At 37.4% G+C, this 22,068-nt stretch overlaps 1 protein-coding gene across 1 annotated transcript in view; it reads right to left on the bottom strand.

The window, feature by feature from the left end:
* Positions 1 to 22,068, bottom strand: part of Spef2 (sperm flagellar 2) — a 176,260-nt gene that overhangs the window by 52,132 nt on the left and 102,060 nt on the right. The window contains exons 21-26 of the mRNA XM_029567817.1: positions 18,387 to 18,538; positions 12,877 to 13,004; positions 12,659 to 12,797; positions 8,569 to 8,706; positions 5,639 to 5,790; positions 1,019 to 1,199 (exon numbers count right to left, since the gene is read on the bottom strand). Coding sequence (XP_029423677.1) covers positions 1,019 to 1,199; positions 5,639 to 5,790; positions 8,569 to 8,706; positions 12,659 to 12,797; positions 12,877 to 13,004; positions 18,387 to 18,538 — 890 coding nt within the window. The remainder of the gene's footprint in view (positions 1 to 1,018; positions 1,200 to 5,638; positions 5,791 to 8,568; positions 8,707 to 12,658; positions 12,798 to 12,876; positions 13,005 to 18,386; positions 18,539 to 22,068) is intronic.

The following is a 22,068-nucleotide window of genomic DNA, read 5'->3' as shown; positions in this document are numbered from 1 at the left end:
CTTAAATATTTTTCTGTAAAGAAGCAATTCTATGGAAGAGCTCAGAGCTCTGAAAGACAAAAGAAAGAGGTGAGGAGACAAAAGAGATGGAAGAGAAAGGAAGCCATGCTGCTGTTGTATGAGAGTCAGACCAAAGGACCCGGGAACAGAGGGGCTAAGAAGAACCTCTGGACATGCGTAGTTTGAAACCAGTTGAATCTCTCTGTGAGACTGTGATAAAAGCTCCTCTTCTACTTCTTTGATAAAATCTTTTAGAAAGTTCAAAGAATGCTTGACACAACGGAAAACAAAAGCCATGTGGGTAGAGCTCACTGAGCAGTTGGTTGCCTACCTTTCTGAACCTTAAGTTCTCCACTGTAAAGGAAAAAAAATTCACCCCTTAGTTATTTAAGAAAAAATATTCAAGTAAAAGGTTGAGTCTCAGACCTTTTGGTTAGTTGGGTTTCTTGTTTTGTTTCATTTCTTGGCTTTGAAAAGTATTTCTAAGAATTAGATTTCATTCCCTACTACTAAAGTCAGTTGTTTCACCTAAAAATGTGAATTTCTAGATTTTCTTGGAAATAGAAAATCTGGCTATGCTGGAATTCATTCCTAGATGGCCAAGTTCACCATCGGAGATTAGAACATGTCCCTACTGACAATGGTGTGATTTCCGCTAGGCTACCACCCTACCCTTCCATATTTTTTTTTTTTGCTTTTTACTTGCTTCCTTAATATTCTCTGACTGGCCCTTTAGTGAACAGTTCCCTTTAGGATTTAGTGCAGCACTGAAATGAATCTAAGTCTTGGCTCACTTCTTTCATGATCTCAAATACTTGTTGACTGATACATTACCAATGCTGCACCAGGGTAAAAAGAAAAAGCACAATTACCTTTAATAATATTAATAACTTTGGAAGGCATGCATTTTTATACCATTTTTGAAAATATCACATAAATGTACTTATGGAATATTACCAATCATGGCACTCAAATAATGGGATTACTGACAAGACATGTAACTGCAGGGACTGCTTACCATGTGGGAGACTGCTAATGAAGCCTGCTGCCAGGTGTCCATTACCATCTTTTCATCTGCCTCAAAGTTTGATTCCACACCTTCCAGTGAAGAATCAATCTTGCCCTTCAATAACGCTTTTATCTTTGGTTTTATGGTGACATTTTCTGGAGAAATGGATATTCGAGGAACTAAAGGAATTCTTTGGAAAACAAAGAGAAGAAACATTCGGATTTCATTGAACAGAATTCTATTTTTGTGACTACGTTAATTTGTGATTTTTTGTTTTGCTTTAATTTACATTTTAACATTTTTCCTAGAAGAACTGTTTTAAAGGAAACACAAATCTATTTTAAGTAGAAAACAGTGTATTCACATTTATGTAATCTACAAAGCCCTTCTAATAATAGGAAACTCAAAGCAAACAACAACACAACATTTCCAGTTTTAATTCTCAGTAATTACAAGAGGATTAAGTAACAGTGATTGTGAAGAAAGATGATTTTATAATTTTTCCACAGCATACACTTCTTCTAAGTAATAAGTTAGTAACAAGAGAAGTAAATCCAATGAAACTGTGCATTACTTCTTGAAGACAACCAGTATTAGCTAGCAACATGGCAGCATATGAGAAATTAGTCTGAATGACCGAATGGGGCTATTAGAGAGAGTGGATATTTGTATGGTGGCCGAGGTAAGGCTTCAGCAGCCGTCCTCCTCCTTGTTTATGGGCAGTGGAGATTTTCTCTCTATAAAGTACCAAACACAAACTTGAAGCTTGCTCTGCATCCTCTCTCAATCATATTGCTTCCTCACATAGAACGTTTAGGGCAACCCATGGGGATATGGTCTCCTTTATCTAGGATGTCAAGGGTTAGCACAGGTACAGAGAGAGACATTGTAGAATATTAATTGTGATTTGGACCGTCCTTTGATGACAAAATATAAAAGGCCCTGAGTGTTTGGAAGGAATGGGGAAAAAAGTTACTCCAAAGATGGCTTGGTTGAAACTTTAACAAAAGAGTCAGGATCAATAACCGGAACAGTTCTTTCTTTTAGAGACTCAAGAAGCTGGGGTAATGGACCAGTAATTTAGAAGGGTAATTGTGAACTCCAGAAAACATATTCAAATAATGCTAAATCAAAGCTTTTCCAGTTTCAGTAGGTCAATGCAAAGTGTGTGTGATCATCTTAGGTCATTCAACACAGCATATCAAATATTTTTCAATACTTTGCTTTGCATGTCAGAAGTAGTGGCACAATATTTAGAAAAGAATTTGGGTTTATGACCCATTGATTTTTAACCAGGACCATCTGTCTGGGCACAGATTTGAAATTTCCCATTGGTGCTTGGTGGGCTCACAGTAGGATATACAACTGAAGGCAATGACTGTCCCTCCCATCAGAATCTATCATTTACCCATAATTCAGCAAGAAGGAGTAAGGCTCCATGAGCCTCTCCAATATTCAGGATTAGCTACTGATAGGCCCAGTATTGTTCAGGCCCAGTGCAGGCAATTGCAGCTTCTATAAGGTTGTGTTTGCATGGATGAATTGGGCCCTGAAATAACATTGCACAGAATTTTCCTGTCTCTCTGTTGTCCTTACATTCTTTTTTTTCAGTATATATAATTAAATTTTTGTGCATTTCATACAATACTCTACAACCTCTTCTGCAGTGTTCCCTGAGTCTTGGGGGAGTGGAATAAACGTCCTGTTTAAGGATGAACACTCAACTCTTATTTATTCTAAGCACCTTGATCATCCATGAATCTTTGCATTCATGATGGGGGGGTGACAGGAGGGAGGTACAAGATGGCAGGTGCTGAGAGTAAACAGAATGCACTATACACATGTGTGATATTATCAAAGAATATATTTAATCAATAAAAGAGGAGATGTGGAAATGAGATCCAATAAGAGTACATGATATATTAAAATTAGAGGTGGATGTTAAAAAGAGATTGGGATTTAGAATCCATTTATTGTAGAAAGCCTTAGTGTAGGTAGCTCTGTCACTATCAGGAGATATGAACTTGGATATGTCACTTGACTTTCTGAGTTTAACTGCCTCTTAGAATAATTCAAATACATTATTATTGTCATCAATTAGTCATTATAAATTAATATTTGCAAATATCATTATGAAAATGCTTTTTAAAAATATTTAATTAAAATAGTTTTTATTTTTATTTTTTATGTGTATGAGTGTCATGCCTGCATATAGGTAAGTGCACCTGTGTTGTGCAATGCCCATGGAGGACAGAAGAGGCCGTCAGATCCCCTGGAAATGGAGTTGTGGGCAGTTGTTAGCTGCTATGTAGGTGCTGGGATTCGAACCCAGGTCTTCTGCAAACAGTCAGTGTTCTTAACCGCTGAGCCATCTCTCCAGCCCCTATTTATTTATTTTTATGTTTATGAGTCTATTTCTTTTATGTACATAAGTGCACCGTGTCCTGCAATGCCAGTAGAGGTCAGAAGAAGGCATTGGATCCCCTGGAACTAGGTTTAAGGACAGTTGTTAGCTGCCATGTGGGTGCTGGTTTTGCAAGAGCAGCCAGTGCTCTTAACCAGTGAGTCATCTCTCCAGCCCCGGTGAAAACATTGTTTTACTGTCAACATTGCTATTACAAAGTAGTAGGAACGAATACAATAGGACGGGTATTCAAAATGCTTAACACTATGCTTTCTTATCTCTACATGTGATAGACTGTGGTCAACTGGTTGGTTGCCTGGTTGGTGCACCGACTGATAGTTCCAGCAGGTAGCCACAGCAGTGATTTGAGGTTGAGATCGGTACAGAGCTACTCTGCAGAAAATAAGAACTGACTGTTCTCCTTCCTGCTGGCTTTATTCTATTAACCAACATTAATAACTTCCCCATTATGGCTGAGTTGCTATTATGTGCTAAGGACAGGATGCACAGCCACTCTAGACATTGAATCTTGGTCTCTTTTGGTGGTTCTGATGGTTCATACCGCCTCTGGACTCTATTACTGGTTTTAATTTTACAAGTTCTTTTTTAGCAGCTTGCCCAATATTTCTTTTATATTTGGAAGAAGAGGGTACATGCTTTGCCTTTGTCTGCTCTTCTGCAGATGTGGGTCTGATGGGACTATGACGGCACTAGATAGAAGAGTGAGAGGGAATGGGCCCTGGACCATCGGATAGCATACTATGGTAAAGCCATATCAAATGTTTTTTTTTTTTTTTTTGGAGAAGGGAGAGCAAAAGAAACAAAGCAAAAGCATGCCATGGTGCAATTCCCAAACCATTACATATCAGCAAGGAGAGGTGATTGTATATTATGCAATAATAAAAGAAACTGCCATTCATTGGAACTAGATTTTATGTATTTGTAGATTTTATTTTCTGGAATTCTCGCAACCCTGCTTTAAGGATATGGAAATTGAGGCTTAAAGAATTTGAGTGACTTGCCCAGACAAATAAGTTATCTTAACCTATTTCCATATAGTTAACAAGTCACAGACTTGGGATTTAAACCAGACCCAACTGATTCCAAAATATATACATTATGTTATTGTTTTGTTTATGCAACTCTCCACCTATACTGAGTAAACAAGCTTGCAGAAAACCAACTCTACTGTTAGTATCAAATAAAAGCTCGTGTCTTTGGACATTTAAACTTAGCATCTAGTGTCTGTATATTATTTTTAACTCTTGACTTCTGCTTTTACCTTCAGTTTTATAGATTACTTTTTCTTTTTTCATGGGTTGTTTACTGATAATGAGGAAATATTTTAAATTTCCTTATTTTCATTAATTTATTCTCAAACAACACATTTGTATCCAAAAGACTTTGAATTGTGTTTCCAATTGCTTTATTTTATTTTACATAAAAGACATTAAACCCAGATTTTAGTGTTTCATGGCTGGAAATCACATCGTAGGAATTGCTATCCCCATGCACACCCCTTTCATGAAGACATTTTCTCTACTTCTAGTAGCTTCTCAGAGTTTGAGATCTTGTCCTCCTTTTCCTTGTCCTCACCCATTATGCATAGAAAAAGTAGTAACTTACAAAGATTTCATTGTAGATGATTTATTTGACACAAACCATTTTTTCTTCACCCTGCCACTGAGCTCCTTCCTATTCTAGCTGGCAGCAATCTGACAGCAGGCTCTTAATAACTCTTTGATCTCATGAGGTTCTGGACATACAGTACTGAGTTTTTACTATTTTTCAATTTCTTCACCTGTAGAAAATTCTTAACTCCTTCAATATTTATTTACATAATAGGACATACACACACAAACTGACTGGGTTGATTTACGCAAGTTGTAGATATACATAAGCCCTGACCAGTGACCTTTGATGCTAAAAGTGTTTCTGATTTCAGAAATTATGCATTCCCTTGTATTCCCAGTAGAATCATGTGAAGGACCACCAAAAACCCACATGATACACTACAATCAAAGGAATAAATATTAACTACTAACAAGATAAATAATTATTTATCTCAAGTTAATACCACATTAAAATGTAGAAGAAAATAAATGCTCAGCTTTTAAATTGTTTTGAGGTTTGGGATTTGCAGGGAAAGGGCTATGATTTTATAATAAAAAACACAAAGCTTTGTGTTCAAAACTATTACAGTGTAACACAATGGTCTGCCTTACCTAAGTTGGTTTTCTGAAATTTCTTTACCTTCCAGCTGAACCAATGGGACTCGAGTAAATTTCCTACTTTCTTCCACTGGGATTTTGCATTCCATTGCTCTATAATAATCTTGAAGGAGTCGTTTGGTATCTTGGAAACGGTTCAGTTCTGCCTTTAATACAGAAAGTAGATATCAATATCCCCCAAAGAACAAACTATCTGTATTTCCCATACAATGTTCTTTTATGAGACTTCTTAATTGTTGGAGTCTTAGATTTGAAAGGAATCTTTAAAATCTTTAAGATTTTCTTTTCTTCTTTTGATGTGGTATTGTTGATTGAACTTAAATCCTTCAACATTCTAAATGAGCACTTTATCACTGGCCTACATACCCAGCCTTATTTTTCTTTTTTCTTTTAAGACAGGGTCTTATTACTTGACCAATTTGGCCATGAGCTCACTCTGTACCCCGAGCAGACCTTGACCTTCTAACCCTTCTCTCTTAGCCTCTTGGGCAGCTGTGATTTACAGGATCCTGCCACCAGGGTTAGCTTAGCAAGGCTTTTCAAAAATTTATTGTATATGGTCATGTAATAGTGTCAGCTACACAAGTCCCATGCAAACTCAGGCAGACAAAAAACCCAGCATGGAACTGGGGAAATGAACAGCAGACCCCAATCTTTGCTGAATAAATATTGGCAACTGATTACTGGTAGGTGATGGAGAATTGATCTTCCTAAAACAAGGGACTCTAGATAGGCTGACTAGACCTCAGTGGATGGACTTGCACTGGGGAATGTCTGGGGACACTGACTTGACACAGTGGGGCTAAACATGGATGATGGAGTATATGGGTTTCAGTGGGGGGGAGCTTTGGGAGGGTGCCATTGAACATGGGAGGTATAAAGATGATTAAGATTGTTTGAGATATTCTGTATGAAACACAAATATTCAATAAAAACAAATTTTTAAAAATTACTAGTAAGTCGTTAGTCTTCAGAATTTTTAACACAGATGTGGTGTCATCAGAAAATTATAGTTCACAGTTTTGGTAGCATGGTGTGGAATTTTAAATTTTAATCTTCTCACTTTCAGAATTGTCCATATCTATTTATTAAATGTATCTTTTTATATTTAATATTGCTAGACCACTGCATGTGCTCATATGTCAGTATATTCTGCTGAAATGACTGATGCTGGAGGATCTCTTGAGCCCAGGAGTTTGAGGTCAGTCTAGGGAACATAGTAAGATTCTGAATCAAAAAACAGATAAAACGCACATATACAAACATGCACACACACACACACACACATATATAGGCATGCCCACCCCCCCCCCCTCAAAATACACACACACACACACACACACACACACACACACACACACGGACTATGGTCAACTACAGGTAACTGAAGCCATGGAAAAGGAAATGATTAAGAGGGAGCTACTGCAATCCACGAGGCCCCTCCTGTGCTCAGGTTTCTCCTAATTTTCCACTTCTGCTGTTATGCATGGGATGTCCCTTTGATGGCTGGAAATACAAGCATTGATTATTCATCTATTGACAAAAGATTTGTTGGACACCAACTATAGACACACTGTAGCAATCACCACAGAATGTCTTCTAAGTTAATCAATTATAAATGAGAACCACACCTTTGCCCATTCTCTTCAGCAGCTATTCTAGCAATAAAAAATATTCAAGTAGGCATAGCTTGACTAAGACCACCTTGAAAGTAGCCTAAGCTTGACTAATTTTAGACAGGTTTCTTCAAGACGCTAGCCCCCAATCTTCCTCAATAGTTAAGGAAACTGGTCCATTGTAAACCTTTTACCTGTCTTTCTGAGAAATACATTCTAAAACAACATTCTTATTAGTTTTGTAAACTAGAATGCCTTTCCCAAGATCTGAGAACTATCTCTTTGAAATATTCCTCAGGGTAGACAGTTATTTCAAGATTCCTATATGAGGATGGGAAATTAACTTTCAGTAGGTACCTTAAGTCATAAAGCTGACTCCTATAATGAAAATAGGAGAATATGTCCTTCCATCTTAGTAAAACCAATTTAAAAACACAACTGGCCTCATCCCTCATCCCCAACTTCCATCCCAGACAGAGTCCTCAAAAGCTATCAGCACTTTGTCTTGGCAGTACTGTGTGTCAAACACTGAATCTCTCTCTCTCTCTCGTTTTCTCAAAATGTGATCACAGCACCATACTATAACATTTGGTGTACTAGCCCTAGCCAGAAATTTGGTTCAGGTGCTTGCTATGTTACCCTGGCAAACCAAATTTGGTTCCTGGACCACATTAAATTTGGAAGAATATAATGGACTCTACAAAGTAATCCTGTGGCTAATCTCTCCCCATTCCTCCCTCCCTTTCTCCTTCCCTCTCTCTCCCTTCCTCCTTCCCTCTCTCTCTCCCTTCCTCCTTCCTTCTTTCTCTCCCTTCCTCCTTCTCTCCTTCCCTTCCTCCTTCCCTCTCTCTCTCTTCCTCCTTCTCTCCTTTTCTTCCTCCTTCCCTGCCTCCCTTCCTCTTTCCCTCCCTCTCTCCCTGTCTCCTGATCCTGACAATAGATTCTATGGGTCTTATAGATCCCCGACATTACAGCTAGGCAGTTTTTCTGTGCTAAGCTGACTACTTTAGGTATTTGAGAGTCTGACCAGGTAAACACCTCAGTCAAATCCCTCTGCACATATGTAGGCCACCTGCAAGCAAAGTTAATGACCAGCTGCTTGAGATGGTCTGTTTCTGTGCTTTTTTGGCTGAAGCAAAAATGAATTTTGTTATCTAATTTTCTTGGCAAGCCAGAATGCATGCCAGGTAGAGTGTTATGCACAAAATGATCCTTAAGTAGAACCCTGACATTCCCGAAGGAGTTGTTATGTGTGGGGTGAGGCTGCAAAGGACAGAGTCTCTGTCACTGTGACCCAGCTGCTCCTACCTGCATCAGGGAGAAGAAGTGATTCATTGTTATTCCAAGAGAGTCCTGCAACCAGCTCTTGTTAATGATATCAAGCCTTTCCTGCTCTGCTTCTTCCCTCCTGGCTTCACAGATGTCCCACAGGCGGTCTCGCAAATCCTGAGAACCGGAAACAGTGTGATTGTGCTTTAGAATCATGGCTTGGATGACCTCAGCATCATAAACCTGAGCTCCATCGCTGTCCTGAAATGTCCTACAGAAGGCAGGCCTAACATGCTCATTTGTTAGGGTTGATTATTCATCCACTGCTAATGTTTCTTAGATCATACACCTCACTTCTCACAAACCCATTTCTGCCCCATTTATGTGTGTTAGTCTTTCCTCAATATTTTTTTTTTGTTGTTGAAAATTCTTTTCAATGAGTTTTTTTTTTCTAGAAAGTTGTGTATTATATGTGGAAAAAATACACAAGTACAATTAAACCAAGGTCATGTGTTTGCTAATCAATACAGATAGAATATCATTTACCAAAAAATATTGCTTGAGTTTAATGAGATAGTTCATTTAAAAAGCTTTACACCAAAGTTACCAGTTAAAAATCCTCTAAAACATCTCATCTCTGCAGCATACAAGATTATGAACAGTAATAAAGATTATAAATAGAATAATATATAATGCAATATTTAGATATATTCATATAGTATGGAATCCATTCTGACCTCTGTGGGCATCACATGATATGGGTGCCCTTACATATACACAGGCAAAACACTCGTACATATAAAATAATAAAATAATAAGCAACTTTAAAAATGGTTTTTGAAGGGATGTTGGAGTTGGTCAAAGGCTTTTTTGGCATTTAATGAAATAATTTTTTTTTTTTCTTGAGGCTGCTTATTTGGTAGATTACTATGGATTTGTAGACTGAACTATCATCCCTGCATCTTTGGGATGAAGTCAACTTTATGGTGGATGATTTTTTTGAAGTGTGCTTGAATTTGGTTGTCAAGTATTTTATTGATCATTTTGCATTTATGTTCATCAGGGAGACTGGCTTATGTTTTTCTTCTTTGATGTTTGTCTGGTTTTGGTATTAGAGTGATACTGGCTTCATAGAAAGAATTTTGAAGTGTTCTTGCTGGTGGAATTCAGCACTGAATCACCTGGTCCTGGAAGATTTTTATTTACTGTTTCTATATCATTGGTTGTTATGTATCTGTTTAAATTACTTATTTCATCTTGATTTAAATATAGTAGGCCTTATATAGCCAGAAATTCACCACTATTTTAAGGTTTTCTAGTTTAGTGGAATATTTGTTAGCGAAATGGTGACTAAAACAGGACACCTGTTAAATAAATTATGATAATGTCTTAGTCATACCTTTTAGCCATAAAAATGATGTTTTAGCGGAGTTTTATTGAAAAAGAAACATGTTGGATTGATAAAGTCGGAAAACAATATATGCACTGTGGTTCCATTTTTCTGAGAATAATCTGGAATAATAAGTACACACAGACCTAGGTGGTAACAACAGCTACTAATGGCAGTGGAATATGGGTTTGTCACAGTAAGTTGAATTTCTTTTTATTACCTAATTTATCTACAATAAACATATTGTATATTTGGAATTAGAAAAAGGAATAGATAAGATATTTTGGATTTCCAAATCTGCGTTTCTGCCAACAACCACCTACTATCAGGAAGAAGAATACAGGAGAGCTATTTTACAGCTAGTTTAATGAACGGGAAACAGAAGAAGTCCATTGTAGGATTCATCATATGGCTACTTATTGTTTTGAGGAATGTATATGAACAGGCAACATGTGAACACCTCTTGTGTTAAAGACCTTGGCATCTCTCATCATCTAGGTCACTAGGATGCCTGACCTCTATTGTAAGAGCCCACAAGTTGGTTTCCTACTAGTCTTTATGTGCTTTTACACCTCTACTGGAATTTTCAAAACCAGAATCCAAGGTTACTATCGCTGTGGGACCTGTATCACTACTCTAAAATGATCTTCAGGACATAGGTAGTACTGGTATCTCCACAGCCTCTCTGACCTCACCACCAACCCTCTGCTCTGTGTTCACTCTGCTCCACCCTCCTTGGTGTTCTCCACACACACCAAACCTCCTGTGCCTGCTATCTTTGTTTTTGTTTTATTCTTCATCTGTCATGCCCTCCTCCAGGTAAGGGTGTGGTTCACTACATTACTCCTGTCCTCAGTCTGTTCAAATGTTGTCTTCTAAATAGGACTTTCCACAACCCTAACCTACAAAATAGTAGTGGAAATGCTTTATGTTCTTGCTTATTTTCTTGCTATCCTCATAGATTTTTTTTTTAAAAACTGATAACTCACTCACTATATGTATGAGTTTATATTGTCTTTCTTATTCTTTCTCTCAGATACCAGCATGTGAAGATTTGAAGTCACAGACTTTGTGTTTTTCTCTGAAACCCTACCACTGTGGACAGTGCTGGAGCAATTAATAGATGATTTAATATTCTTTGAGCAAATGATAGACTCTAGGGTAGAGTTTTGTAATGTAGTTATTACACAAATAAATATAGAGATCATAACAATATTTGACAACCTCTACTCAAGGTGTTGGAAAGGGGTAATTCTGATAGGATTAGAGAGTCTGTTAATTAAAACACAGACAGAATCCCACAACTGATCAGACACAGAGAATATACATCTGAGAAATGCCCAGTTCTAGGTGACATATCTGGAGATGAGCCTCTATACTTAAGACTCATGGAACATAGTGGGACAGGAGGTTGAGAGAAAATAGTGCATCCTTTATCTTTTACCAGTGGAGCTTCCATATATAACAGAATGTGATGCACACAGAAGGCCACAACTGGCCAAGTTTTAAAGAATAAGAGACTGCAGAGTATGTCCCTGGATAGGTCTTCTAGATTAAACTTCACCCACCCACCGCTTAGGAACCATTGCAAAAGAGGAGGCAGAAAGATGGTAAGAGCCAGGGCTGGTTCATGAGCACAGGGAAGCAGAGGCTTTCAGGTTACTGGAAGCTTTCACATGTGAACTTGTAGCAATGGTTGCATCGAGCACAGGACCCATGCTAACTCAATCAGACAAGGACCCAGAGTGATTTGAGGGAAATGGGTGATGGGCTGGCCCTAGTCTGGGAGCTGTTGGAGACTGATTACTATTGGGTGAGGGAGAGTATGCCTTACTTATGATCTCTAGATAGGCTGACTAATCTCCAGTGGATGAATTTGCACTGAAGGGTATCTGGGTATAAATGCTTGACTGAATAGGACTTAACATGTATGGTGGAATACATGAGATCTGGTGGAGGGCATGGATGGGAAGGGGTCTAAATTTGATTAAGAACTGTGGTATGAAAAGTTCAAAAGCTCAATACAATTTTTTTTAAAAAACCATAGACATTTTTTGGTTGTTAGCCTTAGCCTTTAACGGCTGTGCTCCAGCTCTAATGATATGCTTCTTCTAATCATGCAGTTATTAAAAATTAAAAAAATAAATAATGATTAAAAAAACCCATAGACAATGAAGGCTAAGAGACCAAACTTCTTGTGCATTAGAGGCCTTTGTCTAAAACATCAAGGTAATAAATTTTACTCATGAACTTATAAAGATCTGCTTGCTTCCTATCTTCCAAGCACTGTGATTGATAAGGTACAAAGATATGTACGATTTGGTACCTGTCTTCAGGGGATCTAGTCAACAGAGGCAACTCTGATCTTTCCTTGTATATATACCTTCTTGCCATTAACAGACTGGGTAACTAGATTTGCGCTGACCGTGTGATGAACACCAGGCATGGGCACAGCTAGGTGGACCAACAAGAGGGAAATTTGTCTGCAGTGCAGATTCCAAGAACCTTCCTTCATTGCTGACCTTGGCTCCTCTTCCCAGAAGTGTCACTGTTTAACCTCAAATGCAGAAAAAGCACTGTGCCAGAAAATTATGAGTAACTGGGTAACAATTGAAACCATTGATTTTCTATTGCTCACTCACATCCCTAAAGAGGAAAAGGAGATGATGAGTAAAGGTTTTGTAGGCTGAGGTGTGAAAATGTGGTGATTCTGGCCCAGCAGGTTCCCGTGGTCCTTACGTTCACTCTTTGGTGTAGTTCGGCCTTCGTTTCCTCATCTTCCCGTAGGTCTTCTGGAAGAGAGTTGAAATCTGCCTGCCATTGAGCTACAAAATCTTGCTTGTGATCTGGACGCTTTAGAAACTCCTGGAAACTGGTTCTGCAAGGAGGGAAGAGAATGAGATGGATCTTTGTTCTACCTATTAATGGCAAATTCTGACCTTGGAAACTTCACTTACCTAGTCTCATATAAATAAACAAGCACAGTGTGCTGGTTTTCTCTCAGATGTCTAAGTACTGTTTTGATGTGGTTTATGTAGGAGTTCTCTATTAGTTCCCAGTAAGGTACTAAAAATGAAGGCAGTTCCTATTAAATAGTAAAGCACAGAAATCAGTATTTCAAAATGCGAATTCTTCTGATAGTTGGGTCAAAAGAGCACTACTAATTAAGGTCAAGAACCAGCTACAACTACTTAGAGCACACCCTGTGAAATTTCTCAGTCCTCTTCTCTCTCCCTCCTCCAGATAATTCCTGTTTCAAACATCATTTCTTCCAGAAATCCTTCCCTGCTCCAACCAGTTCGTAAGGTCACCCTCAGAACTGTGCTTTGTCTTAACACCCTGTACTCTCATTGTTATAATATTGATGATATTAATTTTAACTGCTCATTTGTCTGAACTTTAGATTATCAGTTCCATTTAGTCAGGGACTATGGTTTTCTTGTTCACCATCAAAGAATGTTTCCTCTAATTGCCACAGTGTCTGGGACCTAGTAAGTGTACAGGGACTATTTGATGAATGAATGAGTTAAATTATCACATTTGCCTTAGCTGGAAAATTGCTCTGTCTGGAGAACACCTTGTGTTCTTGTCAAGGTGGGAATGAGTTGTTTCTGTTGCTTTCCTTGAAAATGGTCTTTATTTGATGTACATGACATGAAATTTATGAAGTTTATTTTGTTACCTTCAATAATGCAAATAAGTAATAAGTAATCAAATATGAAAAATCAATCCAAGTGGAATAGTATGTTGAATACACTTTTGCTCTATAGTTATTCCTTTACCAGCTGTGCATTTACTTACTCAGGGAATCACACTTAGGGTACTTATCTGGGATAACTTCTTCACAAGTACAAAATGCCAAATACTAGAGATATATTAAGCATTCACTCCATAACTCTCATGGATACAATAAGGATGTCATTTCAAGACAGACCACTCTGCTGTTACACATGTCACTGGATGAATTCTTTCCTGTGTTTAGTAGGAAGTTGCTTTTCTGATTTTTCTACTTAGCCTTCATTGTGGCATTTGAAGAAGGACACATTTTGTTCTTATTTTCTCCTCTATAACAGTCTGGTAAATATCACAAGACATGGTATCATTGGTGAGAAGAGAGCCACAATGGAATGAGAACTGATCCACTCTATCCTATCATTGCGGATGTACCCTACTATATATTTATAAACCAATCAAGAGTTACTCACTGAGTGGTAAGTCACTCTACCTGCCATTGGAAAAACAGACAAGAGTCCCTAGCCCTGGGAGCTTATATTATGGTTGCAAAGGGGGAATAAGTTGTCAATTAATAATTAAGTAAATTAGTAATCAGGTAGGTAAAGACCTAAACAACTTAATGAGTTTATATTTTTTTAAAAACAGACAAATTCAAGTACTAAGTTCTATGTGGTGACAAAAGTATTGTTTTGTTTGGATTGGTTGGGGAAAGTCTTTGTTTTTGTGCCTTGGGATTGGAGTTAAGGAAAAGGAAATTTGGAGGAAATATATTCTGAGCAGAAGGATGCAATGGTATGGAGACAATGTGTTGAAATTTGCCTTGCATATATTAGAGATAGAGATCTGGGTACTGTTGATAGAAGTTGATGGTGGAAGCTGATATATCAGAAAAGCAATGCAATTATGGAACTGCTCTCAGATGCCATCTCTTCCGGGTCTTGTTTTCCACCACTATCACCTTGCCTCAAATCCCTGACAGCTCTTGTCTAAGGCTATATGGGCATCTCCTGACAAGTCTACAGTATTCTTTTTATTAATCAGGTAATACTTATTTGTATTATATCTTTGTAATCACCATGTGAAAATATGATAATTGAGGCAACTTGTATAAGGCCCTGAGCTACTGGTGACAGCTCAGATTTACTCATAAGCAGGCTTATTTGATCACTGCAACCCTTGATTTTTAATAATTCATTATCTTGTATCTCTGAGTTAATGCTTTGAAAGTCTATCCCAAAATTGCACTTGCTGAAGAACATTCCATTGTTTCTGCTAACTGGTAGGTCAAATATAGACACTTCAGCACTTCTTTTAACATCCTTGCCAATAGTGGGAACTTTTTTGTGCTACTCAAACCCAAATGTATTATTACTTCCCCTCTGTTATTGAAATGGTTTATATTTCAGTTGCAGATTGTATTCTAAAACTGTATTATAGTAATTTGATTCTAGCTCTCTGTTGACTAACAAATGATAACCTTGGACACAGAAATTTGCCACTTGCTAATTTTGCATTTTCAGGCCTGAGTACAGTATTTGTACAAAACAGGTGCTTTAAAGATGTTCGTATGAATGCAAGCAGACTCTTCTGAACTTTGTTTTATCATTACTTACCTTTCTCAGATGCTGAATGGCTCCATTTAATTTTAAAAGCCTGAGGTTTCATGTTCAACTACACTGTAAATGTTCATATATCTAAATTAAACACTTAAGTTCTGTTAATACTACTCTGACAATGCTTCTTTTTTGAGACAGGGTCTCCCTACAGCCCCAGCTGGCCTGAGAACTCATAATGTAGGCCAAGCTGGCCTTGATCTCACAGAGATTCCCTTGCTTCTGCGTCTAGAGTGTTGGGATTAAAGGCATATTGGACCATGCCTAACCTCTGACATAATTTTAATACCCATATCTGAACCAGTTTCACTTCTGATTTCTATTCTTTTTCATAATCCATCTTAAAGGAAGTGGGATACAGAATGACCCTTAGGATCATTTCATCATCATTATTAAGTATTATTATGATTATCATGATCATTTACTATCATCACCATCACCATCATCATCATCATCACCATCATCATCATCATCATCACCATCAATACAGAGTCTCTTTATGCAGCCTATTCTGCCATGGTCTCATTGTGTACTTCAGGCAATCCTTGAACTCACTGTCCTCTTGTCTCAGTCCCTTGAGTGCTGGGAATACAGCTGTGTATCACTACATCCAGCTCTAAGGACCACTAAATAAGCACATTACTCCCAACTGACTTCAGTCTGTTAGTTAATGTTGTGTTCTTAATTATTTAGCACATAAGAATGAGCCTCAATAATGAATATCTGCTACTCAACTCCAATTTATCTACAGTCACATCATAAGGAAATTGCCAAATTGTATCTTGAACTCCAGAGAACCTTTGTTTACAGTCCTCTGCAACCCATCATTCTACCTTGCTATCAGAGAAGGAATCAATCAGTAACATCATATGTTCATTGTAGGCAGGCTCTGAGTGATCACTTCTATATTTTATAAGTGCTGAGAAGTCATGTGTTCAATAATTTTCTCTCAATTTTTGTCAGATATTGCTGTATAACTTATTGGTCTGCATGTCAATAAGTTCCTTTGACCTTTTCTTATATATATATGAGACATCTAACTGGACTGGACTACAAGAAACTGGAATGTCAAAAAGCAGAATCCAGGATAAGCAGGGGCTACTGTGTTTTGAGCAAAGATAGATGAGAAATGATCTGCATTAAGCCACATTGTACTTTCTGCAGGAAAATCCCATGTCCATTAGCTTCCTGAGAGATACTGGGTTGCCAATCTCTATATTGTGGCCCCTATTGTTAGAATGTGGCTAAGGATCCTGGATTCTAAGACATGGCTGTTTCTTCATTGAGTCCTCGCTTTTAGGAGTCACAAAATGAGAAGCAAAGATCTTTCATTCTGATGGCCTCTGTGGCTTTCTTTGGATGCATCTATTTAGATATGGAAGACCTGTAGTCATCAATAGATGTGAGACTAGGGTAGCAGAGAGATGTCTACTTAACTTTGTGCTTATCTGAAATCCAAATTAGAGTAGGCATCTCTGTCTTTCTTGGCAGATGAGCTCTGTAGCTCCTGTGGGGAAGCCTGAAGTGGGAAATGATTGGAGTGGCTCACACAACCTGCCTTGTTCTAGCAACAGTCAGTCTTTACATAACCTTAGTCAGCTTTGTTAATCTTTATTACATCACTACTTGTTCCTCAAAGTCAAATTCTTGTTCTTTTTTCATTTTGTTCAGTGATCCAAACAACTTTAGCAAAGTTCTTTCTCTCTATCTCTTGGCCAAAATAGCCTGCTCTCTTCTGGCAGCCCCTTTAGTAAAGTCTATAGTTTGGGTCACATGGCCCTATCTCTTGAGATTATCGAGGTTCTGTGCCCTTCCTTCCCCCACCTTAAGTCTTGAGTCCATAATGACTCCCTGCTAACCCCTGCTGTGGAGGAGTAAATTTCTCTTTATAGGTTTCTTAACATATGGGCCACATGTTTGTAATTACTGCTTTATGCTACTTCAAGGTTCATCTGCTACCTACCAGAATACATATTGATAGTCTATGTATGTACAGGAGCTCATATCATATCTCAGTGTTAATGAGTTATTTTAATTTCTGACCTTTATTTTCCTTTTTTCCTCCATAATGTTATTTCCTTTCTAAACATGAATTCAATTTGGGTATTTTTCTTCATCACTCTCCACCCTATAACAAGTATTTTATTTTCCCAGATTTTCGTATTCTGCTTCTGTCACAAAGTGTGAGCTTTGACTGTGTGTGTGTGTGTGTGTGTGTGTGTGTGTGTGCTCATGTGGTGTGTGCATGCATACATGAACATCCCCTAGAAGAACTCAGTAACAACTGTAACATCAGAAATACTGTAGTACAAGCTTGGCTTTCAAAATGCCTGATACATATCAAATGATCCTTGCTGAGTTAATCAGAGAGATCACTGTGCACTGAAATTAAAAAGGTGGTATTTATTTGTAAACAGTCTTTGTCCTTTACAAATGTTCTTTGTGATGCTCCCAGGATGAATTATCTGCTGAAGTATCTGGCCCAGGTAGCATCTACCTTTGCCTCTATCTCAGGACAATGGCCCCTTGGGCACTTCCCTGTCTAACACACTCATTTCAAGCTTTCAGGTCAGGTAGATGAGATGTCTGGTGTTTTAAGGTTTAGTTAGTGTCAAAAAATTTCTTCCAGTCATAAAGAGTCAGGTTAATCTTTGTCTGAAAGCATTATGATGTGGCCATTAGCACATGAATGAGGGGCTATAAGTTTGCTGAATATGTGTTCAGCAGAAGTCACTCTTCTAGGAAACTGCATCTCTGCTTGTCCTCAGGGATAAAATTGGTCCTCATAGAAACCATTTTTCTCCCTGATTTCAGCATTCAAGAGCAGTTTTGAAGTGTGACTCAGAAACTCAAATCCAGAGGAAAAATTTTGAATTGTGGTTCAATGAGAAGTCTCTAGAAAATTGATCTCAGTTATTTTTTCTTTTCTATACTGCAAATTCAATCCAGGGTCATGTGCGCTGTACCACTGAGCTACAACTCTAGCCTTATCTCAGCTTTTTAATAAATATATGCTTAGTGCAAGCTGCAGAAGATTTTTCTGGATGTTGCAAATATGGTGAAATTCTCATTATAAACAGAGTAAAAGGTTCTTCTAGTCTGATTCTAAGGTGCCATACCTCAGGAATGGGCTCAGCCACATAGAGCCGATCTTCTGATCCTGAGTTAGGTAATGGTGGTGCTGTTGTAGTGGGTGATGTTTCTGCAGAGCCAGCAGGTGATTTCTTTACTGGTATTTTTCCTCCTGGAGATTTTCCTTTAGGAGAACCTTAAACACGCATATTAAATCATTCCACTAAAAGTAGGTGAACAGAATAGAATACTGGATATGACTAAATCTATGATTGTCATGGGCTTTAAGTAATTCATAATTCATTGATTACATTTTAAGCTTCCTTGAACCGTCTTGCCAAATCAAAGATAAAATAAAAGCCTCATTCTCTGCAGCCCTCATATTATCCAGTAATAGTAATAATAATCAGTTCTTTGGATATTTAAAGCAAGCTAGCAACTTCCATCTGAATGGCTATCAAAAATAATTTTCTATTTTACTTCATTCCTGTCCTTGCTTCTATGATGCACACATGGCTCTTATAATATTTAGAATCTAGAACAAGGTGTGTTTACCTTCCTACTCTAGAAACTGGCAAATTGCAATCTTTATGCTGAATGAGAAAGAATGTATCTAGATCATGAACAGAGTTCATTTGTGTCCTTTGGGGCCCAAAGCAGAAGTCAGAGAAGAAGGATCATATATAGGATTTGCTCAGAGGAAATGAGGCTACAGAGGCCACGATAAGAGGCCATTGCAGCTCCTGAACCTTCCCACAATCCCTATAAGTCAGCACAAGGTTTATGAAAGGAAATTATTTCTTGCAATGGTCAGGGAATAAGGATGAAGACAGTTGTAGAGCTGTAAACTGGAGAACTGATAAGAGATGGAGGGAAGGGGGGAAGAAGGGAGGTAGAAATGAAAACAGAACTGAGAGGGGAAGGAGGGGGGAGAAGAAGGAGGAAGAGGAGGAGGGGGAGGAGGAGGAGGAATGGAGGAAGTCATCTATGTTTTAATTTAGATCTCTCTTCTCTTTCCCTAATGAAGAGGGCAACCTAAACCACGTGTTACTCTTATATTCTGAATGATCTTGTTTTTAAACTCATCTTCTGAAAGGATCAATGTTTTTATTCTTTAGAAAAATCACTGTTTTAATTCTACTTGCCTTCAGACTAATTATGGGAAATTTTATAAGCAGCTTATAAAATGAATATAACATGGAAAATATTTTCATTCTCCAAAATAGTTGTTATAATGAATATTATTTAATGATAAATATCCTTAGACATTTTAAATTTTATACTAGTTAAAAATTCATGACTTGTAAGCAGAGAAGAAATCAACTATGACTTTGGGTAGTTTAGATAATTCATAGTTATTTATTTAGAAGCAGTATCTATTTATCATGCATACACCTTCAGTTTCTAAATTTTGAAAATTTAAGGAAATTTTTCCAGACTGTAGCTAAAAATGTTCATTGTTTGACATGTTTTCTATATAATGATTCTTCATACCTTGACTGGACTCTCTGTTGAAATAAAAGCAATACTTATCTCTATAGCAAGTTTAAGACATAGTTCTCTAGGCAGAATTCTTAAGAAGAAAAACTGTATAATTACAAACAAAAGAGAGAATAAGCTTTATTTTTCCTTCTCTTCTTAAATATTATGATCATCTAATTAAAATTGAGAGATGGGGAATGATTTTTGAATCCTTGTTCTTTGGGTACACATAAAATTTATCAAATGTTTAGCAATAAAAATGCTGATGGGGGAATGTTAATGGAAAAATCAGTATCTATACCATAATGAGTAAAAAAAGTTACTTTTGAACAAAACCTCTATTAGCAACTTGAATCTGATGAGGACATAATTTTGAAGACATAATTTTACTAATTTTACTGTTATTCTGCCAAATAGACATAGAATTAAACTTACTCCTATTGAATTATACCCATTTATTAGTGTATTTCTCAACTCTCATGAGATACTTCCTCATGTCCCAGATAGTGGTTAACATCCACTATTCACAATTGGCCAGTGTACAGAGAATAAGTTTCAGAGTGCTTATCCCTGAATAGCAAACCTATTACAAACTTCTGCCTCCCAAAGCTCAGGGATTATTGTAGAAGTCGGGGGCGGGGGTTTGTCAAAGCCGTAGGCAGTGGATAACCACATGGAAACAGTTTGCCAGGCAACTGGGCAGTTACTCATATGAAATCAGAGCAATGGTAACAGCATACACAAGTCCCATGTAACTCAAACCAGATTAATGCAGTATAGAAGTGGGAAAGTGGGTAAGGAAACCTAACTCTAGCTGAGGAACTATTGGCAATCAATAACTTCTGGGAGAGAGAGAGAGTCAGTAATCCTTAGGGGTGGTACTAGATAGGTTTATCAGGCTCCCATGGATGGACTCACACTGAAGCACATTTGGCTTCATTGTCCTTAAAACAAACATATATGTATATATATAAACATATATATATATAAACATATATAATGAAACTGGGTTAGGGGTATTAAGGGAGGTTCAGATAGTAGAGGGGCTATAAATATGATCAAAATATATTACATGAAATACATAAAAATTCAATAAAATATGAAAAAACAAGCAAAATAGTAAATAAATCTTTAAAAAGTAGAATTTGGAAATGAATCATGGAAAAGCCTAGGGTTCTTTTTTCCATTAAAACTGTATATCACCTTCTGTCTGGGAGTGAGAAGGAAATAACCTTCATGTTGTACACGATATGCACTAAAGGTGATGCTTTTATTTGTAAATATTTGAGAGAATTTTAGTACCAAGAGATGATGCTTTATGGGAGAATTTTTGCAATCAAGATATCCTAGAATGTTACCTTGATTGCAACTTTCACTCCCTGAGATGGGTACATTGATACATGAAAAAAAAATCCTGTAACTAAAATCGTTTCAACTTGATGCAAGTTGGCATTTTCTGTGCTTAGTTGACTTGGAAAACTTTCTTCTTTAGCTCCTTACTAGCCCCTCCCAGGTGAGGTGAATGCATTTAAAAGTCATTATTTTATGAAAAAAATGTATTGGAACAATGCAAATTAGGTAGAAAGGGTAGCAAATAGTTTAAGGTCACCATATGAACAATTGTGAATGTAATCTCAGTGTTAAGATTTCAAGAGGAGAAAGAGATTGATTCAATACACAGAGAAGAGGGATGAGTTAATGATGTAAATCCCAGAAGTGTTAAGTTTTCAAAGAAGAAAAGAGATGACATCACAATCATACCGGATACTTTAAACACAATTATGATCCAATGGCCTGTGAGATAAACAGATAATTACATCCAGTGTCAATGATATTGATTTCAAATATTAAGAATTAATGGGGCTGGAGAGATGGCTCAGCGATTAAGAACACTGACTGTTCTTGCAGAAGACCTGGGTTCGAATCCCAGCACCCGCATGGCAGCTCACAACTGTCTGTAACTCCAGTTCCAGGGGATCTGACAGCCTCTTCTGTCCTCTGTGGGCACTGCACGACACGGGTGCACTTACTTACATGCAGGCATAACACTCATACACATAAAATAAAAATAAAATAAAGAATTAAAATTATGTAACTTCTTATTCATGAACAAATCTATGACAAATGTTGAAATCACAGATGGGCTTCCAATATCAATTTGAAGTTCACCTTTCAAAATCTGACCTCATAGACTAGCAAAGTAAAACATAAGCCATCTGGAAATCTTTTAAGTTAATTAAATAGAGC

The sequence above is a fragment of the Nannospalax galili genome, unplaced genomic scaffold (genome assembly GCF_000622305.1).
Source record: "Nannospalax galili isolate Female #2095 unplaced genomic scaffold, S.galili_v1.0 scaffold139, whole genome shotgun sequence".
Taxonomy (NCBI): Eukaryota; Metazoa; Chordata; class Mammalia; order Rodentia; family Spalacidae; genus Nannospalax; species Nannospalax galili.
This window is presented reverse-complemented; position numbering and strand designations above follow the sequence as displayed.